At 40.6% G+C, this 19,394-nt stretch overlaps 2 protein-coding genes across 2 annotated transcripts in view; one reads left to right on the forward strand and one right to left on the reverse strand.

Annotated features, from left to right (window-relative positions):
* Nucleotides 1–391: 391 nt before the first annotated feature.
* On the reverse strand, nucleotides 392–15,260 carry RIDA (reactive intermediate imine deaminase A homolog). The gene is made up of 6 exons (XM_001149111.4): nucleotides 15,051–15,260; nucleotides 6,665–6,770; nucleotides 4,293–4,347; nucleotides 3,985–4,053; nucleotides 2,536–2,591; nucleotides 392–951 (listed from the first exon to the last, which is right to left on the reverse strand). The coding sequence occupies exons 1-6, from the start codon at nucleotides 15,113–15,115 to the stop codon at nucleotides 889–891; spliced, it is 414 nt and encodes a 137-aa protein (XP_001149111.1). The 5' UTR covers nucleotides 15,116–15,260; the 3' UTR covers nucleotides 392–888.
* Nucleotides 15,261–15,301: 41 nt separating this feature from the next.
* Nucleotides 15,302–19,394, forward strand: part of POP1 (POP1 homolog, ribonuclease P/MRP subunit) — a 42,374-nt gene continuing 38,281 nt past the window's right edge. Inside the window, exon 1 of the mRNA XM_001149532.4 lies at nucleotides 15,302–15,409. The gene's annotated coding sequence lies outside the window, so the exon portion shown is untranslated. The remainder of the gene's footprint in view (nucleotides 15,410–19,394) is intronic.

The following is a 19,394-nucleotide window of genomic DNA, read 5'->3' on the forward strand; positions in this document are numbered from 1 at the left end:
GAGGATCATGAGGTCAGGAGATCGAGACCGTCCTGGCTAACTCGGTGAAACGCTGTCTCTACTAAAAATATAAAAAAAAAATTAGCCGGGCGTGGTGGCGGGCGCCTGTAGTCCCAGCTACTCAGGAGGTTGAGGCAGGAGAATGGCGTGAACCCGGGAGGCGGAGCGTGCAGTGAGCCGAGATCGCGCCACTGCACTCCAGCCTGGGGGAGACAGCGAGACTCTGTCTCAAAAACAAAAAACAAAAACAAAAACAAAAAAAAGTGTATGAAGTCAGAAGTAGGCTTTGAAAAATGAAATAGTTGGAGATTTTAACTTTACCTGCCCCCACTAGGCAATACGTTTTAATGTATAAACTGTTAAGAAATAAGTGAACAAAATCACACCAAAGGAAATCTGCCTATTTTATTTCCATTAGAAAAATATTATCTATATAACATTTTGTTCCACTATCTTCTCCTTGACCTCAAATTTAAACACTTTAATTTTACTCAAGTAAAAGCAGAATCACATAACTGACATCAAAACTAAATAGTTCACATCATTAGTTTGAATTAAATATGTTCTTGATTATTTCTCAGGAATAATAACTCTTCTTTCCTACCTGGTATTTCTCTTTTATTTACTGAGTAACTATGTAATGGGTATCTCTTTCCTATATTCAGTAATACAGGTGCACACAGGTGTAATTTAAAAAAGTAACTGGATTCCTTCTCTAATCTTCATGTTCAACTCTCCCTATTACATGGTATTTCCATAATAGCTTCAGATATTTTCATCAAACTCACACTGTCATCAATTGTGAAAATTAAAAGGTTAATTAAGATGTTACATCAATTGTAAAAATTAAAATGTTAACAATTCCAGACTACACAGCACTGGGTCCACTTATAGTGATGCTGTTGTCAGTGGTCCTTGGACAGCTACTGCTTCAATTTCAATTCGGCTGCCCTGTGAGGAAAATGAAAGAATTTGTTGTAATCATTTTGTACAAATTGCAAACTCTATAATACCTACTAAAAACATGCAACCAACAGCAATATAACATTTTTAACATTAAACTTTTCAAGGAAGGAAAGGAAAAGGAAATATTCACCAAGAACCTGTAATAGACCAGGTTACCATGCTAGGTATATTCATATACTATATTAGCTTATGTGATTCTCACAGAAGTCCTATTAGAGACGTATTTTCCCCTCAATTCACAGAATGATATGCTGAAGTGTAGAAGGAGTAATTAAGTCATCCCAAGTCACAAGCTAGATAGCAGAGGTTGAACCCTTGTCTTGTGATTCCAAGTTCAGAGCTCTTTCTACTACACCCAGTACCTTAATAGGTTTGATAATGATCATTCCAAGTAACAACTAATTAAAGCAATACAAATGACACTCTTAAAACATAAATTTTCTTTGGTAGAAACTGCAAGTGGAAGTCAGTAAGAGCTGCTTTTTTATAGGCAGGAATATTGTGCTGCTAAGCTTTGAGTTAAAAGTAGCAAAATCAAAATGGTGAGAAATATGTGTGCCCCTGGTTTAGAGATTATTTTTCTAGTGGAAGGCTTAGATTTTTAATTGTACAATATCCAGGTGAAATTTTTACTGCAGAACTCACAAACAAACCTGGCTCAAATTTATAGTCCCCTAAGTAAAACTACAACAATACAGCTGCTATTTTATTTTTTCTCACAATTTTTTTTTTTTTTGTGATGGAGTCTCGCTCTGTCGCCCAGGCTGGAGTGCAGTGGCGCGATTTGGGCTCACTGCAAGCTCTGCCTCCCGGGTTCATGCCATTCTCCTGCCTCAGCCTCCCGAGTAGCTGGGACTACAGGCGTCCGCCACCACACCCGGCTAATTTTTTTTTGTATTTTTAGTAGAGACGGGGTTTCACCATGTGAGCCAGGATGGTCTCGATCTTCTGACCTCGTGATCCGCCTGCCTCGGCCTCCGAAAGCGCTGGGATTACAGGTGTGAGCCACCGCGCCTGGCCTTTTCTCACAATTTAAGTATTTTGATTCTGATTCTATGTTCATGTGCTGTCTTAAAAGGTTTCTTAATTTTTTTTTCATGCATGTAATATGGGATATTTCCTTTCAGACTTTAAGTCCCTGGGGAAGCAGGGTCTATTTCTTTTCTATTTTTTTTTTTTTTAGAGACAAGGTCACACTGTTACCCAGGCTGCAGCACAGTGGTTCGATTATAGCTCACTGCAGCCTTGAACTCCTGGGTTCAAGTGTTCCTCCCACCTCAGCCTACCAAGTAGCTGGGACTATAGGTGTGCACCACCACCATGCATGGCTAATTTTAAATTGTTTTTGTAGGGATGGCTGTCTTGCTATGTTGCCCAGGCTGGTCTAGAACTCCTGGCCTCAAGCGATCCTCCTGTGTTGGCCTCTCAAAGCACTGGTATTACAGGGGTAAGCCACCCTGCCCAGGCTACTTCTTTTAAATTTCCTTTCACAGTGCTTAGTTTACTTATAGAAGGAAAACAATGTAGAAATTGAAAACTGTGTACATTAGTCATTTAAAGTGTACTTACTTTGGGTAAAGCAGCAACTTGGTAAGCAGCTCTAGCAGGAAAATTACTCTTGAAATCTGAATTTAAAAGAATTTCATTTTTTTTAATAGAGAAGAGTTGAAAAAATAAAGATCAAGTGGAAATTTTTATTTTAGTTTTCAGATATTCTATTGTTATTCAATATCTACAATTAATAATCTGGCAAATATTTCATATACTAGTCAGTTCTTAGATATAAGCAACATTTATTTTTATTTTTTTGAAACAGAGTCTCGCTCTATCGCCCAAGGCTGGAGTGAAGTGGTGCGATCTCAGCTTACTGCAACCTCTGTCTCCCATGTTCAAGAGATTCTCCTGCCTCAGCCTCCCGAGTAGCTGGGATTACAGGCGTGCACCACCATGCCCGGCTCATTTTTGTATTTTTAGTAGAGACGGGGCTTCACCATGTTGGCCAGACTGGTCTCAAACTCCTAATGTCAAGTGATCCACCCACCTCAGCCTCTCAAAGTGCTGGGATTATAGGTGTGAGCCACTGCTCCTGGCCTTAAGCAATATTTTAAAAAAGAGGCTCACTATCAGATTTGTTTGATAAAATATTTTGCCATATGATTCCTATGATAGTTAATACTTTTTAAAATCTCTTAGCTTTCTGGCAAAAAAAAAAAAAAAAAAAAAAAAGAAATACATACCCTAACATTTTGATCTTGTTTGATGTGAATGGAGTTTTTTTTTAAAGTGATATTTATAAACTATTTATCTAAATAGGGAACAAGTGCCCATCTCCAGAAATTTTGGCAAGTACTTCCCCTGCCAACTTTGGTCTTTTCTAGTAATTTCTTCAGGAGAGAATAAGTAATGATGCTTTTTCCAAGTTATACCTTTGCCCCATCCCACTAGGTGTTGGGGACACCAATTTTCCCTACTATGACATCAATGTTAATAATAGCTAACATTTACTCAGTGCTTATAACACACCAGCATCTAAGTGCTTTACATGTTGTACTGACTCATTTAATCATTCCAACAACCCTATAAGGTAGGAGTACATTATCTCCATTTTGCATATGAGAAAACCAAGGCATAGAAATATTAAGTAACTAACTAATGAGTCTGAGAGAGCCAGGATAAAGATGGTGGCTGCACCATACAGCAACAGTAAATAAAATCTATGCGTAAAAAACCTTTTAGGAGAGTTTAAAAAGCCTGAGAAGGATTTAATGAAATTAAGCTTTTGAAAAATGGATATGTAGGGTTTCAGTATATTGTTTTAGGGAATGCAATAGAAATGTCTTAGAACTTTTTCATGGGGGGTATACAACATATTTCCAATCAGATTATTAATTCTTTTAAGATCCATGACTATTTCTTTAGCATCTCCTACCACTCTTAATTCATAATGCACATTCATTAATGTGACCAGATTTCTTTCTTTTTAAAAATGGAAAATAGGAATAAAGCCAAATTACTTACACTGTTTGTAGATTTCATTGACAGTATTGAAGTCATTTATGTCAGCCAGAAGAACAGTTGTTTTCACCACTAGAAGATATAAACATTGTCATTAGGTTTAGTTATTTGGTCTGACCTAAAACATTACTTAGAAAAAGAGTGTATGAATCTGAGACTGTCTGGATTAAAATGGGACTGAAATGGGACCAAAGAAGTGAAGTAGAACAGTTGCTATTTATACGGCACGGCATCTTACTGGATGCCATATATTTTTCAAAAAGACCAAAGAAATATCAAAAAGAAATGTGAAATAATATCAAATTGCTCACCGTTAGTGAAGTCACAGCCTGCAGCTTTCAGAATTTCACCCATGTTTTTAAGAGCCTGTGAACCAAGCCAAGAAAGGCCTAAGTCACTGATGTTAGATTTAAAGCTTTAATTAAATTCAATTAATCATCTTTTACTAATACCTCCTTAAATAGCTTATGTTGCAGAAAAATCCTCCCTACTCGCTTACAAGTGTGTTTCTTGGCTTTCCTTTAATAGAATGAGTCTTTCTGAAATATGGTGAAAATGTTGTCTCCTTTTGTGCGTAAAAAGACTAGGTTGAAGTTCCTTCTTCAGTGCTAAAATGTGTTAATTGTTCAGCCAATGTCCACAGAAATAATTTCTGGTGTTCTTCATTCGATATCACGTCAAGGATAAGGATGAGCTAGTAAGCATTAAAACATATTTTCTTTTAAAGCAATATTTGACTTCAAAGGGTTCTTTTTCCTTTTTCTCAAAAAAACGATATTAGTAAATTATATAACAGTTGGAGACACTGGCTTCTGGAAAAACATTTATCTTTTTTTGGATTCACTCTTCCCACTTTGCTGGTCACAATGCAATATTTCATTATATTCTTGTGTCTTTTAAAATAATCTTCTAAATAGGTAATACATGGATATGGCAACAACCACAACAAAAAACTCAAAAGCTATTAAAAAAGCATATACCGTGTAAAGATATCTCTCACCCCTCTCTCCCTCTCCCAAGTTTCCCTCCTCAGAGGTAACCACTGTTCCTAATTTATTGTATATCCTTCTAGGTACAGTCAATGCTTATGTTACATATTTTTAAACACACAAGCACACATGGTAGCATACTGTGCATGTTGTTCTGCATCTTGGTTTTATTACCATGGAACAATTTACCTTGGAGATCTTTCCACATTACTTTAGTTGTATTGATCTAGCATAATTTATTCAACCAGTTCTTTATGAGTGGATATTTAGGTTTTTAAAAATCTTTCAGCTAGGCCGGGTGTGGAGGCTCATGCCTGTAATCTCAGCACTTTGGGAGGCTGAGGTGGGTGGATCATGAGGTCAGGAGATCGAGACCATCCTGGCTAACACGGTAAAACCCCGTCTCTACTAAAAATACAAAAAATAAGCCAGGTGTGGTGGCACGTGCCTGTAGTCCCAGTTACTTGGGAGGCTGAGGCAAGAGAATTGCTTGAACCCGGAAGACAGAGGTTGCAGTGAGCTGAGATCACGACACTGCACTCCAGCCTGGGCGACAGAGCAAGGCTGTCTCAAGAAACAAAACAAAACAAAACAAACTTTCAGCATTATATGACTCAGTAAATGCAGTAAATTATAGTTTATTGTTTTATTTTATTTTATTTTTTGAGACAGTGTCTTGCTCTGTGTCCCAGGCTGGAGTGCAGTGGCGCGATCTTGGCTTCCTGCAACTTCCACCTCCCAGGTTTAAGCGATTCTTCTGCATCAGCCTCCTGAGTAACTGGGACTACAGGCATGTGCCACCTGACTGGGTTACTTTTTTTTTTCTATTTTTTTTTTGAGACAGGGTCTTGCTCTGTCGCCCAGGCTAGAGTGGAGTGGCACGATCTCAGCTCACTGCAACCTCCGCCTTCCGGGTTCAAACGATTCTCATGCCTTAGCCTCCTGAGTAGCTGGGACTACAGGCACATGCCACCACACCTGGCTAATTTTTGTATTTTCAGTAGAGACGGGGTTTCACCATGTTGGCCAGGCTGGTCTTGAACTCCTGACCTCAGGTGATCTGCCCGCCTTGGCCTCCCAAAGTGCTGGGATTACAGGTGTGAACCATTGTGCCTGGCCTCCCCCCACTAATTTTTGTATTTTTAGTAGAGATGGGGTTTCACCATGTTGTCTAGGCTAGTCTTGAACTCCTGACCTCAAGTGATCTGCCAGCCTCGGCCTCCCAAAGTGCTAGGATTACAGGTGTGAGCCACATCGTGCCTGGCCTAAATTATGGTTTTATTATATTTATTGGATTAAAATTATATTCCCCATTCTTATTTTTAAAAATGTTGACTTTTTACTTCTGTGGTGGTAATTTTTTTTTTTTTTGAAGAGGGGCAGGTCAGTGGCCCTGAGAAGAAAATTTCCCAATCCATGTGGAAGTGGCAACATGTCATCTGACGTCAATGATTCAGGTTTAAGGTCACCTTAGTGTTAAGGAGGTGGAATCTCTCTTTTGGTTGTTAGATGATTCATGATCCATCAAATTTCCAACTCTTAGATCAAAAACTATGTTAAATCAAGCAGTAAGTAGTTTAAAAAACATTTATCTGTTAATCTCTATAAAACAAATCAGGCAAGTGGATTCTTAATGCTCTTCAACATTAAAAAGGTAGTAGAAAAGGGAACCTTAAATGTGGAAAATAACTTACTTGTTTAGCTTCTTCTGCTACCCCTCCTGACACAAGCTGTCCACTTGAAGGGTCCATGCCTATCTGTCCTGAAATGTAAATGGTCCTGTCGACTAATACAGCTTGACTGCAATAAACAGAAAGCTAGTGTATTTATGTAAGTATAAAACATAAAATTCAATGCTAGAAGACTTTTTTGATAGGACAGAGAAGTATAAATTGTAAAAAAAAAAACAGATACATTGGACTTCATGAAAATTGAAAACTTTTGTTTATCAAAGATATCTTTAAGAAAATGAAAAGGGGCTGGGTGCTGTAATCCTAGTGCTTTGGGAGGGTGAAGCAGGAGGATCGCTTGGGACCAGGAGTTTGAGATCAGCCTGGGCAACCACTCAGTCTCTACAAAAAACAATAAAAAACAGCCAAGTATGGTGACGCACACCCGTGGTCCCAGCTACTCAGGAGGCTAGGGTGATTGAATTGCTTGAGCCCAGGAGTTGAAGGCTGAAGTGAGCCATGAGTATACCACTGCGCTCCAGCCTCAGTGGCACTGGGTAACAGAGAGAGACCCAAAATAAAAAAAGGGGTCAGGGGAAGAAAAGGCAAGTCATAGATTGGGAGAAAAATATTTGCAAAACATATACCTAATAAAGTACCTATATCCAGAATATAAGAAGAACTCTTAAAAGTCAATAATGTGAAGACAAACCCAATAAAATATGAGCAAATGATACTTCACAAAAGAAAATATACAAAGAGTTAGAGTACATTAAATTTGCTCAACATTAGTAGTCATTAGAGAAATGCAAAGCAAAACCACACACTAAGACATCACTGATAAAGTAAGCATTGGCAATGATGGGGAGCAACCCTCATACATTGTCGGTAGTAATGCAAAATGGTACAGCCACTTTAGAAAATAGTTTGGCAGTTTCTTTAAAAATTTAAACATATATTTAACATACAACCCAGCAAACTCTTCTTTTAGAGACAGGATCTTGCTCTGTCACCCAGGCTGAAGTGCAGTGGTAGGATGTTGGCTCACTGAAGCCTTGACCTCCCAGGCCCAAGTGATCCTCCCATCTCAGCCTCCTAAGTAGCTGAGACTAAAGGTGTGCACCACCATGCCTGGCTAATTTTTTATTTTATTATTTACTTATTTTTATTTTTTGTAGAGATGAGGTCTTGCTATGTTGCCTAGGCTGGTCTCAAACTCCTGGACTCAAGTGATCCTCCTGCCTTGGCCTCCCAAAGTGCTGGGATTACAGGCTTGAGCCTCAACTCAGCAATTTCTTTCCTAGGCAACTATCCAAGAGAAATGAAAACATATGTCCAAAGACTTTACGTGAATGTTCAGAATAGCATTATTTATAGCAAAAAAGCAAGACGCGCACACATGCACCCACTGATAGATCCAACAAAGGACTATATATTGTCTTATTTCACTTAAATGAAACCTTAGAAAAGAAAATAGCAGCAGCAGATTATTAATTGTTGTCTAGGGCCAGGGGTGATCATAAATGGGTACAAGGGAATTTTTTGGGAGTGATAGAAATATTCTAAAATTTGACTATTATAGTGGATGCATGATTCTATACATTTACTAAAATTCATGGAACACTACACTTAATTAAAATGGGTGACTTGTTTTTTTGAGATGGAGTCTCACTCTGTCACCCAGGCTGGAGTGCCGTGGCACAATCTTGGCTCACTGCAACCTCCGCCTCCTGGGTTCAAACAATTCTCCTGCCTCAGCCTCCCAAGTAGCTGGGATTACAGGTGTGAGCCACCACGCCCAGCTAATTTTTGCATTTTTAGTAGAGATGGGGTTTTGCCATGTTGGCCAGGCTGGTCTTGAACTCCTGACCTCAGGTGATCTGCCTGCCTCCGCTTCCCAAAGTGCTGGGATTACAGTCGTGGGCCACCACACCCAGCCATTAAAATGGGTAACTTTTATAAGTAACTTATACCTCAATATAGCTGTAAAGCAAAAAAATGCAATTTCAAGAGCACTTTTAAAAACACAAGTAGTCATCTTCAGACAAGATTAGTCACTGCTTATTGGAGGATCAATTAAGGATATACTTTTGAGGGTCCACTTCTGATATGGCTTGGCTGTGTCCTTGCCCAAACCTCATCTGGAATTGTAATGCCCATAATCCCCACATGTTGAGAGTAGGACCTGGTGGGAGGTGACTGGACCATGGGGGCAGTTTCCCCCATGCTGTTCTCGTGATAGTGAGTTCTCACGTGATCTAACAGTTTTATAAGTGTCTGACAGTTCCTCCTACACATGTACACTCTCTCTTGCTTGCCATCATATACGATGTGCCTCTTCCCCTTCCGCCATTATTGTAAGTTTCTTGAGGCCTCCCCAGCCATGTGGAACAGTGAGTCAATTAAGCCTCTTTATAAATACTCGGGTGGTATCTTTATAGCAGTGTGGAAACGAACTAATACAACTTCATTTCTGCAAAGTGCTTACTTCTGTAACTGACTTTTTCTGTTATGAGGATGCTAAATTTCAGAAGTAGGATAAAATCACAGCAAAAAGAATACAATACATTGATACCTGAAAAAAAGCCAAACAAGTCTACTTTTTATAGGAATGATATTAATTTTGGGATGAAGAAAGCCTATCTGTTTTTTTAAAATGTTGAAGAAAGAAGACTTAATGTAATTTTAATTTAGAAGTGAAATGTGGCAGGGCATGGTGGCTCATGCCTATAATCCCAGCACTTTGGGAGGCTGAGGCGGGCAGATCACTTGAGGCCAGGAGTTCAAGGCCAGCCTTGCCAACATGGGGAAATCCTGTCTCTACTAAAAAACACAAAAATTAGCCAGTGGTGGTGCACACCTGTAATTCCAGCTACTTGGGAGGCTGAGGCATGAGAATCACTTGAACCTGGGAGGTGGAGGTTGTAGTAAGCCAAGATCACGTTACTGTACTCCAGCCTGGGCAACAGAGCAAGACTCTGTGTCAAAAAAAAAAAAAAAAGTGAAATTTGTTTTAAAATTTCTATGCTTATTTATAAATTTAAGATAGTCTCATTTTAATCATCTTCTTTTAGTTCCCTATTCTTCCATTTTCCAACATGCTCCAAACTTTCCTCTTTTATTTCATGAAGTTTTCCTGATCTTCTTGACCACATCTTTTTTTTCCCTTTATAATTTATTTTTGAATAGGAGTTCATATGGTTCAAAAATCCAGAAAATACACAAAGAATTGCAGTGAAAAGTCTTTCTTCCATTCTTGTTCCCTATTTGCTCAGTTCCCAGCCCAGAACCATTGTTCTTCTTTATGTATTCATCCAGTTTTTTTAATGAACAGATAACCAAGACAAATATATATTTTCTCTCTTCTTTTACATAAAATGTGGTATATCAAACATTCTTGTACACTTTGTTTTTTTCACTCAACAGAATATCATGAAGATCTTTCCATAAGTATATGTAGAGTGCTTCCTCATTTTTTTTAACAGCTACATATGTTTTACAATATGGATGTACTTTATTTAATGAGTCACCATTGCTTCTGATATTTTGTTATCATAAATAAAACTATACTAAACACATACACACACACACACACACACACACACACACACACTTTCTCTAAGTAACTAAGCTTTTCTTTCCCTTGGATCCCAGGAGTGCTTTGGTTGTATCTTCCTTATACTATGTACAGGATCCTGCCTCGTGTTGTAACTCATCCTGTTATTATCCTGTCTCCCAAGGTATCTTAGACTCTAAACTCCTTGAGGTCGGGGTAATGTCTTACCATGTCTCTGTAGCTGTGTAGGGTGTAGGTGATTCCTTGCATACAGTAGGCACACTATAACTACTTACTGATGTTTTGCTCTTTAACCACTTAGTAGCATAAACAATTTTGGTTGTCAGTGAATCTCTTTTTAGCAGGACCTGCTGACTTACAGCAAATGCTTTGGAGAGAGCTAAGGAGGTATGTTTAAACTTGGTAACATGATTCAGAAAGTCTAGAAAGTCTTCTCAACTATCTGGCTTTCATACTGGCCCACAAATAGATAACTACTGAGTTTGTTAATTTGTAATCTTTTCTCGGGTTAAATAATACCATCAGTAACACTGTTTTTTATTAACTGTCCTGTGTAGAATTAGGCCGTCTGCCCTAGGTCCTGTGCAAAGTGCCTTCAGCTTTCCCCATATCTGAAACACACTTTAAGACAATATGCATTCTTATTTATCAGAAACTTCATGATAGTAAAAAGAAACTCTTTTATTTTCAAAATATAAAAAGCAAGCACTGGAGCTGAGACCATCTGAGCTATGTGAGTTATCTCTTACAGATCTAAAGAGGTTTGTTCATAAGAATAATTGGCTAGTTGACACTTTCTGAGCATAAGAATCCTACTAACCAAAGACAAGTGGTTGGACTTCAGAAAATTTAAAAGTGCACTGTTCTACTACCAGGTTAAAGGGTAATCACACTTTCAAAAGCATTCTAATAATTCTCACATCATTGTGTATACCACACGGGCTACCGCTTCAAAAATTTATAATTATGAGGACGGTGTGCAAAATGCACAATGCAAAGCAATGCAATGTTGATATCTTTCAAGGTTCTGTCTGGAAGTATTCCTGAAATGTACTGAGCTGATTGGCTAATTAGTGACAACACCCCATCCATCCCAATGCCAGGGACTGAAAGTTCAACACATTTGAATTCTTCCTGGAGAGGACCCAGGATTTTCAAAAAGTGTACTCACTACACACTCCACGCACAAAAACTCTTGTTCCCAAAAGGTTCCTAAAACATGTCCAATTAACTTTATCAGAATATAAGTAGTTAGTTGCAGTCTGTTTTTTTTCTTAAACATTAACTATTGAAAATAAGCACCATTTCTAGTCACCTAGTGCACAAGAGGCACAATGTCCTGGAAGTCTCCACACCATGAAGCTGGCTGGTGGCTTTTTTTTCATGTCATACTGGCACATTCATATGATGATTCCCCTCTTTTTAGCTTTCAGCTTTATAAAGACAGTTGACTCCCACCTACCTTCAAGTCAACCAGGAACATTACTGTTATGCTTTCTTTCTTGAACAAAGTCCACAGAATATCTCTAAATAGGTCAAGGAAGGGGTATGCTCTTTAGCAGGCTCCAGGACAAAGTGTCTCTAATAATCACTTTGATTTGGTTGTGTCCCTCTTGTTTGGAGGTAAAGGTGTTTTTCTAAATGCTACCACTGTGTGATTGAGAGAAAGACATTAGGGCAGAAGGAGAAAAAAAATCACAAATTTTTACTTATAATATCCCCTAACTATTCTCACTTTCTTTACCTCCAAATTTCTATCAGAATTACTATCAGAATTCTTTTTAAAAGATCTGATCATGTTACACCCTGCTTAAAAACATTTAGCCTGGGCAACATGGTAAAACCCCAGCTCTATAAAAAATACAAAAATTATCTGGGCATGGTGGCCTGAGCCTGTAGCCCCAGCTACTTGGGAAGCTGAGGTGGGAGGATGGCTTGAGCCCGGGAGGTTGAGGCGGCAATAAGCTGTGATCCCGGCTCCAGCCTGGGTGACACAGTGAAGCACTGTCTCAATATACACACATACAAACACACAACCACAACAACCACAAGAAAAAAACCACATTTGATTGTTCCTTATTATATACAAAATAAAGTTTATATTCTTCCATTTAGTATTGGAAACCACCACAACCTGTACCCTGCTAAAATCTTTTTTTTTTTGAGACAGAGTCTCGCTCTGTAGCCCAGGCTGGAGTGCAGTGGTGCGACCTTGGCTCACCGCAACCTCTGCCTTCCAGGTTCAAGCAATTCACTGCCTCAGCCTCCCAAGTAGCTGAGATTACAGGCATACGCCACTATACCCAGCTAATTTTTTTTTTTTTTTTTTTTTTTTGGTATTTTTAGTAGAGACGGGGTTTCACCATCTTGGCCAGGCTGGTCTTGAACTGCTGAGCTTGTGATCCACCTGCCTCGGCCTCCCAAAGTGCTGGGATTACAGGTGTGAACCACTGTGCCTGGCCAAAATCTAATTTTTATTGGTCACTTTTATTTAATTCCCACAATAATCTTATCAAATGGTATTATTTATGCCCATTGAGAAGACAAAGAAGCAAACTAAGAGAGGTTAAGTCACTCTGCAAGATCATATAATTAAAAAGAGGCAAAACAAAAATTCAAATCCAAAGTCCAACTCTTAATCAGTATTTCTCAAAGGAGTCAGTCATACACAGTAAAACATAGTAAGAAAATGATTCCTTTTCCAATTTTTTTTTTTCAATCTACACCAGGGACAACAAAGTAAATGATTAAGACTAGGCTCTAGTACCCATTTCCTAAATTCAAATTTTGTTACATCACTTTTTAGTGGTGTAACTTTTGGCAAATTATTTAATTTTGCACACATCAGTTTCTTCATCTGAAAAATAGGGACTATAATATAACCATGCACATAAATAACTTAGAACAGTGCCTGGTGCTGGCCAGGCATGGTGGCTGACACCTGTAATCCGAGTACTTTGGGAAGCCGAGGTAGGTGGATCGCTTTAGGTCAGGAGTTCAATACCAGCCTGACCAACACAGTGAAACCCTGTCTCTACTAAAAATACAAAAATTAGCCAGGTGTGGTGGCACCTGCCTGTAATCCCAGCTACTTGGGAGGCTGAGACATGAGAATCACTTGAATCTGTGGGGTGGAGGTTGCAGTGAGCTGAGATTGCACCACTGCACTCTAGCCTGGGCAACAGAGTGAGACTCTGCCTCCAAAAAAAAAAAAAAAAAGGATAGTGCCCGATGCTGCTGAGTAAGCATCAGTAAATGTTAGCAATGATGACTCTACCCCGTTTGATTACATTAAGGAGAAAAAAAACCATCTTTAGAAAACAAATTAAAACATCACTTGAAAGTTTTTAATTAAACTTTTTTTTTTTTTTAATAGAGATGGGGGTCTCACTATGTTGCCCAGGCTGGTCTTGAACTCCTGACCTCAAGCAATCCTCTTACCTCGGCCTCCCACAGTGCCGGGATTACAGGCGTGAACCACAGTACCCGGCTAAAGAAACATCACTCTTAACAAAGAGAGAGCAGGCCTCAGGTTTTGAGCCAACTGCAATATCTAGCTAAAATTTAATAATACCTTTTTAAAATTGAGTTTATTTTTTACTATTACTTTCTATTGAATTGTTTTCTATTTAGTGTACTGTTGTAAAGTTTCCTTTTTCAATTAACTTGTTAAATAAAATGAAGTGAGCCATCTCAAAGAAATAGGTTAAGTAAATTATAAGTGATATACAGATTTGGCAAACAAACAAACAAAAAAGATAGAAGTAGCACTTGAATTATGAAAACTTTCTCCCCAAAATCTTTATACCATGCATTCTTCTACCTCCATGCCCTCACTCAAGCCATTCCCTCTACCTGACTTCTACCTCCATGCCCTTCACTCAATGACTTCCTGTTGAAATCCTTAATAAATTAATTTAAAAATCAAACTTTACAACACTACTATAAATGACAAAACCAACCTTCAAAACCAAAGGACTACCTCTCACAAGGAACCTTCCTAAATCTTCTTTTTCCTCTTCCACCCCAAGTTAAAATCAATTTGTCTTTTTTCTCCTTTACTCCCTACCCCACTTGCCCTCTCACTTCTACTGCATTTTATTTATTTCCAAGTTTTCTGTAATAATTCCTGTTCTGCCACATCTCAGTGCCTTTTCTCACAGCAGTAGGTTTAAAGGAGGGAGCTGTTGATGGGGCTCTTTTCAGTTGAGAGACAGGCAGACCAAGTATGAAGCTAATGAAAGAAGTTGGTCATAAAGGACTGCATGTTTTATGATTCAATTTATAGGAAATGTCCACAACAAGCAAATCCATGAAGATGCAAGTAGATTGTCAGGGGCCGGGGGAGAGGAGAATGGGGAGTGAATGCTAATGGGGATGGGATTTATTTTTGGGGTGATGAAAATGTTCTGAAGAAAGTGGTGATGGCTGCACAACTCTGTGAGTATGGTCAAAACCACTGAATTGTACATGTTAAAGGGGGTGAATCTTACGGTACGTGAATTATATCTCAATAAAGCTGTTACCAAGAAAACCAAAACGACCCCCTCCCCCAAAACAAAACACAGGGTCTGAAGGCTTCTAACTGGGGAGAGCTTTCTGGCAGGCTGTGCTCCGCAGCGAGGCAGCCCCAGAACGAGCAAAGTCCCATGGAGTGCAGGTTCCTGGTCCCATCGTGGCTCCCAACTCTCTGTGGGTCTTCGGGCGCGTTGCTCACTTTCCAGGCTCAATTTCCTTGCGTGTTAGCTGGGGCTCCGGCCCGGAGTGGCCCCAACCCCGAATCCCCGAACCCGCACGCCCTGGGTCCGACACAGCTTCCACCAGCCACGTTACCTGTAGGGTCCAATGGCCCCTGGGGCTTTCGCGGTGCTGATCACCCTTCTGATCAAGGACGACATGGCTAAGCCTTCCCTCTTGCAGCCCCTTCAGGAGAAGAAGCTCCAGCACCAGCCCTGCTGGCTTCTTACTGGACTGACCAACCACAGCAGCGCCTCTGCCCCACAGCTCCCGCTGGGGGCGGGCTCGCGCGGCATTCTGGGAACTGTAGTTTCGGCGACGCTCCAGGCCACGTGGAGGAAGCGCCCGGTCTGGCGCATGCGCTCTCCAGCGCGCTCTCCAGGAGCTTTGGCTCGGTGGGTACTGTCGCGGAGACTTGTCATTCTGACCCGGGGATTCCTCACAGCGTCTGGCAGGTTGGTCGTGAGGGGCTGGTGCCTTCCAGGCTGCGAGTGTCGGGGGGACTGTATGCGGCGGCCCCCCTCCCGGCGCCCGTCTCCCCTCTTCATCTTTTCTCTCTCAGACTCCGCTGACCTCTTTCCTTGCTGCCTGTGCCCGGGGCCCCTCTCCCTGGTGTCGCATCTCCTTCGGCCCCTGCGCTGGAGCCCCCTACGTCAGCCATTTCCCTTCATTGCCCCGCCGGGTGGAGGCCGTCCTGGGAATGGGCTTGCATCCCCTCTTCTGCAACCCCAAGGGACTAATATGGGTCATTCTGGCGACCACGCTGAGATCTGGGCGTTGGTCCTCCCGTGTTCCCTTTCCTGCTCCTCCTGTGTTCCCTTCTCTAGGGTGCTCCTCGGGCTTTACAAGGTCACTGTCTGAACAGAGCCCTAGTGATTGGGATATCATTTCAGAAAGAAAGATAGTGATCTGGAATGGCCCAGATCCCTTGTAAGTATTCTGCTGTGTCAGAAGGGATGGTACTTGGCTAAATATTTCTTATCCTGTTGATATTTGCATTGTAAGTACGCTTCGTTTCTTCATTTATGCGGGCACTCACAGATATATGAGTCCCTACTTTGTGTAAGGCACTCTGCTAGATGCTAGGAGGAATGCAACAGTTAAAAAAAAAATAATAAAATCTCTGCCTTCCCTGCTTCCTAAAGATAATACAAGAAAATCTGCTTTATTCCCTCTCATTTTGTCCTACATACTGCTAAGGTTTTGGCCTTCCTACTTCCGGCTCAGGAACCTTCTGATCTTTTTCATTGGTTTGGGGCCTGGAATAAAAGACCTTTCAGTCTGGCCTCCCCTTGCCTATTCAAGTTTCATTGTCATCTACTCCCTTTTCCCACTAGAGTCCTCCTGTATTCACACTGTAGATTCCTGAATACTCTTTCTTCCTTATCTGTGCAAATTCCAGCTAACTGAAATTCTATTTTCTCTTTGACTTTTCCTACCAATTCACATTTTTTTCTTTTTCTTCTTTCCTTCCTTTCCTTTTCTTTTTCTTTGTTTTCTTTCTTTCAAGACAGGATCTCACTCTGTCACCCTGGCTGGAGTACAGTGGCATGATCTTGGCTCACTGAAACCTTGACCTCCTGGGCTGAAGCAATCCTCCAGCCTGAGCATCTCAAGTAGTTGGGATTACAGGTGCACACCAGCACGCCCGGCTAATTTTTGTATTTTCTGTGGAGACGGGGCTGCTTCATATTGGCCAGGCTGGTCTCCAACTCCTGGGCTCAAGCAATTCTCCCACCTCAGCCTCCCAAAGTGCCGGGATTACAGGTGTAACCATCATGCCCGGCCTCATTTTTTTTTTTCCCTTGTCCTGTTTCCTATTGTGCTGTACCGCATAATTTAGTATTTTATTATATGAGGTCATATTTTCTAATTGTTATGTGTTTCAAGAATAGTGGATTGGAGAGGGAAGGGGCGGAAAAAAAAAAAAGAATAGTGGATAGAGTCAGACTGCCTGGTTTGAATCTCAGCACAATGACAAGCTTAGTAGCCTTGGACTGGTATATAAAATCTCTGTGCTTCGATTTCTTCATTTATAAGATGAGAATAATACTAGTGACCACAGAGTTGTGAGAATTAAATGAATAAGTCATGTAGAATAGTGCCTGCCACATCAAGTTCTCAATGCTGCCTAAGATGACAAAATTCTTATTCTACTTTGGAATTATACACAGCTGGAAACTATTGGGCACGTAGTAGGTGCCCAAAAGTTTATTAAATCTGATTAAACTAGATAATTAAGACATATTTTTATTTACAAAATAATTCACCATTTAAGTTTTTAAATAAGAAGCTATCTTGGAGCATTACAAATGATTCAACTTGTGTAAAATATTTCTTGTGAAACAAGGTACCTTTATTCTTAAGGCAGATTTTATATCAAGTCTGAATCAGCAACTTTTTAGATCTGGAAGAAAATAGACATCATCTAGTTAGTTCCCAGGTTCTCAAACTGGGAACTAACTAACACCAAAGGTTGTGTCTGTCCAGAGGATACTAAGCTGTATCAGAAAACATAACGTATCCATTTTATTTGGGGGAAATATTTTTATAAAGGCAGCACATATTTAGTGCTTATTAAAGTTTGACAAAACTGACTTGAAGGTGAAGGTAAGAGTTAAGATTCCTTCTGGAAACTTTTTTTTTTTGAGACAGGGTCTTGCTCTGTCACCCAGGCTGGAGTGCAGTAATGTGATCAAGGCTCACTCACTGCAGCCTTGACCTCCCTGTCTCAAGCGATCTTCCCACTTCAGCCTCCCGAGTAGGTGGGACCACAAGCTCATAACTATGCCTAGCTTATATTTTGATTTCTTTGTAGGGATGAGTTCTCACTATGTTGCTCAGGTTGGTTTCTCCTGAGCTCAAGCAATCCTCCCGCCTTGGCCTCCCAAAGTGCTGGGATTATAGGTGTGAACCACCACACCAGGCCTCTGGAAACTTTTAAATTAAATCCTCAGGCTTCATAAAGATGCATCCTATATTCATTCCCTTCTGCTGTTAGAGGACCACTGCCAGTTTTATTTCCTCATATTTTAGTCTGGACCCAAAGCTCAGGGATGTTCCCAAGGTTATCCTAATCCTCCAGCACCAACCTTTTCTTGGACCATTCTAATACTGAGGGGAGCTAGAGTTTCTATGGTGTTCTTGTCTAGCCTTGCTGGTGAGTTCTGATTCAAGCAGGTAACAGTAGGTTAACTAAGTTGTTTTGTAAAATATTTGGAATGGCTTTTAATGCAGACCGATCTGAATCATGTGCTTCACTAGCCAGCCAGTTCTGCAGAACTCCATTTACTTCCTTCATACTGTTTAATTTGAAAAATGTTTTTGCGTGTAGATATAGCTGTCTTTCATTTAGTTGAAATTAGTGGAGTGAGACAGTGAAATGGCATCAATCCCTGCTATTTCATTTATTATTTAAGAATAATAGCTACCATAAACTGAGCATTTAGTTAGCATAAAGCCCCATGCTAAGTGAGTTGTGTATATGCCTTTTGCAAAGCCAAAACCATATCCAGTATGTATATGTTTGTTCATTTTTTTAATTTTGAGACAGAGTCTCACTCTATCGCCCAGGCTGGAGTGCAGTGGCGTGATCTCGGCTCACCACAACCTCCGCCTCCTGGGTTCAAAGGATTCTCGTGCCTCAGCCTCCCGAGCAGCTGGGATTACAAGCGCATGCCATCACACGTGGCTCATTTTTGTATTTTTTTTTTTTTTTTTTGAGACGGAGTCTTGCTCGGTCGCCCAGGCTGGAGTGCAGTGGCGCGATCTCACTGCAAGCTCCGCCTCCCGGGTTCACGCCATTCTCCTGCCTCAGCCTCCCGAGTAGCTGGGACTACAGGCTCCTGCCACCACGCCCGGCTAATTTTTTGTATTTTTAGTAGAGACGGGGTTTCACTGTGTTAGCCAGGATGGTCTTGATCTCCTGACCTTGTGATCCTTCCGCCTCGGCCTTCCAAAGTGCTGGGATTACAGGCGTGAGCCACCGCGCCCGGCCTCATTTTTGTATTTTTTAGTAGAGATGGGATTTCACCATGTTTGCCAGGCTGGTCTTGAACTCCTGGCCTCAAGTGATCCACTCGCCTTGGCCTCCCATAGTGCTGGGATTACAGGCATAAGCCATGCCACCTGGCCTGTATATAATGTTTAATTCTCACAGCAACTTGTAGAGGAAGAGGCTGAGGCTGAAAGTGAGAAAGTAATTTTCCTAAGATTATGTAACTAAAAAGTGTAAAGAAGGAATTTGAACCCACATCTTTCAAACTCTATAGTGAAAGCCCTTAAACACTATACCATATAGGCAAGTCTTAATTTTGTGTGAGGTCTTGCATTGGAAAAGGAAGTAAGTGAATGGGGGGCAATTTAGTGGCTCTCAGTGGAAGTGGGCAAATTCTGATGTGGCTGGCATTTTGGAAGTTTGTGTAGGTGTTTTGGTTGGCA

The sequence above is a fragment of the Pan troglodytes genome, chromosome 7, assembly GCF_028858775.2.
Source record: "Pan troglodytes isolate AG18354 chromosome 7, NHGRI_mPanTro3-v2.0_pri, whole genome shotgun sequence".
NCBI classification, from domain to species: Eukaryota; Metazoa; Chordata; class Mammalia; order Primates; family Hominidae; genus Pan; species Pan troglodytes.